Source organism: Vulpes vulpes, chromosome 3, assembly GCF_048418805.1.
Source record: "Vulpes vulpes isolate BD-2025 chromosome 3, VulVul3, whole genome shotgun sequence".
Taxonomy (NCBI): domain Eukaryota; kingdom Metazoa; phylum Chordata; class Mammalia; order Carnivora; family Canidae; genus Vulpes; species Vulpes vulpes.
Window position 1 is genome coordinate 66,772,319 of NC_132782.1, and position 2,925 is coordinate 66,775,243.

Sequence of the window (2,925 nt, forward strand, 5' to 3'; positions counted from 1 at the left end):
CTACCGCATGGCAATCACAGTCCTCAAGCTCACAGATAGCAGGCAAAAGTACAGATAAAAAGCCATCTCCTTGTAGAACTTAGACTCTAATGGGGTGGGGAGGGGCGGGGACACAGGATAAGCAAGGTAAATAAAATTCATAAGATGGCACAGGGGATAGAATTGTCCCCCCCCCCCCCCCCCCCGCCCCTCTCCCAGATGAGCCTCAACTCCTAACCTTGGATACCAGTAGAATGTCAGTCAGCCTTATTTGGAGTTCGGGTCTCTGCAGATAGAATCAAGGTAACATGAGGTTATTAGGGTGAACCCTAATGCAGTACAAATTCTCATAACAAGGAGACATAGACACAGGGAAAACTCTATTCAGTGATGGAGGCAGAGTACGGAGTGAGGCCCCTACAAGCCAAAGAAGGCCAAGGAAATCAGCAGAAGTTAAGAGAAAGCTATGGAGCAGATGGTCCCCTAGAGACCTCGGAGACAGCAAGGCCCTGCCAACACCTTGAGTTCCTGCATTTAGCCTCTAGAACTGTAAGAGAATACATTTGTGTTGTTATAAGCCCCCCAGTTTGTGGTATTTCATTGTTGAGGGTTAGGTTTGTAGTTTAGATAGAACTAAGGTGTGAGAGTGGATAAAGCGTGACCCATGTGGGTAGGTCGGGGAGGAGCATCCAGGTAGACGGAACCTCAAGTGCCTGCTCTGCTATGACTGGAACAGGCTGGGTTAGGGGCAGAGCTGGAAGGTGAATGGGAGAAAGCGGGAGAAGAGCCAGTCAATGCAGGGGCTTGCAGGGCAGAGTAAGCAGGAGTTAGAGAAAGAAAGCCACTAGAGAGTTTTGGGCAGGAAAGTGACATAATTTGGCTTTAAATTTTTTTTTTTTTAAGGATCACTCACAAGCTGCTCTGTGGAGAAACTGCCAAAGAGGGCAAGAAGGGAATGTGGGAAACTAGCAAGGAGACAGTTTCAAAATACCCTAGAAATAGTGGTGGCTTGAAAGGGCTGTAGGTAAGAGATGGAGGGAGGGCGGGGTAGTTGTTGGGTTTAGGATGATTCCTGCAGGTTAGACCCCAGAGAATCTGTGGGTTATGGGCCAGGTAGGCTGGGAAGACTCCAGGGATTTGGGCCCTGGGCCCCGGACGCCAGGGGATCCAGAATAATGGCTGTTTGGTTTGGGTGTGATTTTCTCCAATTTAATGCACATGTTCTAATCCTGGGTTTGTAATTTCCACACACACAATACACAACGCCTGAACCCAAACAGGCATTTATGTTTTTAATACCATTTGCCAAAAAGCCGTAGTGGGCCGTGCACGGATTTTCCCCGTTGTTGCGGCGTCGGGAGGCTCCCAGGGCCCGGTACCCGGGGCCCGGCGCGCACTGCGCAGGGGCCGAGCCGGCTCGGGCCGTCTCCGCGTCGGAGCATCCTCGGGGCCGGGCTCCGGGAGGCGCTCGGCGTCCGTCTCGGGCTGGGCTCGCGGGGCACAGGCTCTTACATAAGGACACCCCGGCGTCTGCTGCGCACTCCCGGAGCGTGCGGCCGCGGCACCGTCCCGCCCCGCCCCGCCCCGCGCGGGCCCCGGGAGCCCAGCCCAGCCCAGCCCAGCCCAGCCCGGCACCCGGCACCCGGCACCCAGGCGCGCGGGCCGCGGCAGCACTGCCAGGGCCGCCCGGGGAATCGCGCCCGTGAGCTAGCTGCAAACTTTGGGCTGCGTTTCCTGCACAAGAAACCGTTTTTAAAAGGGAACAGAAATGCCTGCACCGGGACCCGCCGAGGAGGGCCCGCTCCCCCGGGAGGACGCGGGCGAGCACGTGGGCGGGCGCGGGCACGAGTGACCGCAGGGCGACCGGCCGCACGCGGACCGCTGGCGGCCGGCGGCAGAGCCCGGGGCACGTCTGTCCTTTCTCTGGGACAGCGGCCGCAGCGCGACCCGGCCCGGCCCGGCCCCCCACGGATCGGGAGCCCACGGCCGCACAGCCCGACCCCGCCCCGCGGCGCGGAAACTTCCACACGGCGGCGGCGGCGGCGGCGGCGGCGGCGGCGGCTCGTCTGTGCGCACGCGCAGCGCGACCGGGCGGCTGCCGGGGACCCCGGTCCCAGCGCGCATGTCTCCACGCCTCGGCCTGCGCGCCGCGGCGGGAGGTGGGGCCGGCGGAGGCAGCCGGGGCGCGGAAGGGCGGGCGGGCGGCGCAGCGGCCTCCTCACTTGTCCCTCGCCCGCCGCAGCCCAGTCTGGTCTAGAAGGACCTACGCCGCCGTCGCCGCCCCTCCCGCCCCTCCCAGTCGCGTCTCCTTCCGACGCGGCGCCCTCCCCGCCGCACGGCGGCGCGCCCCAGTGCGCAGGCGCGGTAACCAAGGCGGCGGTGCCTAGTGAGGATTTGAAATCGGCCGCGCGTGCGCACTGACGCCCGGGCCCCGGCGAGGGAGGCCGCGCTTCCTCCCCGCCCCGCTCCCTCCCCGCCCCTCATTGGAGCGGAGGCGGCGGCGCCCCCTCCTTCCCCCGCGCCCTGTCGCCGCCGAGAGTGTCTTTTCGCCGCCGCCGCCGCCGCTGCAGGAGCACGGAGCGAGCGGCGCGAGCGTGACCGAGGGCCCGGCGCTCGGCGGCGGCCCTCCCGCGGGTCCCGGGCCGCGCGGCGCCTGGGCCCGCCCCCTCGGCCCGGCCGCCCGCCCCTCTCCGATGGCCTCTCCCCCCGGCCCGAGTGGAACGCCGCCGCCGCCGCCGCCGCCGCGGCCCCCGCGCCCGCCCCGCGCCGCCTGAAGGCCGCCCGCCAGGCCCGAGCGCCCGCCGCCGCGGCCTGCCCCGGCCCGACCCCGGCCCCGGCCCGGCCCGGCCCGGCCCGGCCCGACGGGAGCCGCCGCCGCCGCCGCCAGCCGCGGGCACAGCCCCGCGCGCCCGAGTGCCCGTGCGTCCGTCCGTCCGTCCGTCGGTC

The 2,925-nt window shown here is 66.2% G+C and overlaps 1 protein-coding gene across 1 annotated transcript; it reads right to left on the reverse strand.

The window, feature by feature from the left end:
- LOC140598058 (uncharacterized) lies at nt 1-2,463 on the reverse strand. The gene is made up of 4 exons (XM_072751271.1): nt 2,247-2,463; nt 1,279-2,193; nt 218-265; nt 1-86 (listed from the first exon to the last, which is right to left on the reverse strand). Exons 1-3 carry the CDS (start codon nt 2,461-2,463, stop codon nt 237-239), a joined length of 1,161 nt encoding a protein of 386 aa, XP_072607372.1. The 3' UTR covers nt 1-86; nt 218-236.
- Between the last annotated feature and the right edge of the window lie 462 nt (nt 2,464-2,925).

What these genes read in the sequence shown, in the direction of transcription:
- LOC140598058 (XM_072751271.1), bottom strand. Translation starts at nt 2,463, where the DNA reads ATGAGGGGCGGGGAGGGAGCGGGGCGGGGAGGAAGCGCGGCCTCCCTC. An exon ending in GGAGGGGCGGCGACGGCGGC is followed by an intron (nt 2,194 to 2,246) that starts GTAGGTCCTTCT and finishes ACAAGTGAGGAG; the next exon opens with GCCGCTGCGCCGCCCGCCCG. An exon ending in CTACGGCTTTTTGGCAAATG is followed by an intron (nt 266 to 1,278) that starts GTATTAAAAACA and finishes TTCTATCTGCAG; the next exon opens with AGACCCGAACTCCAAATAAG.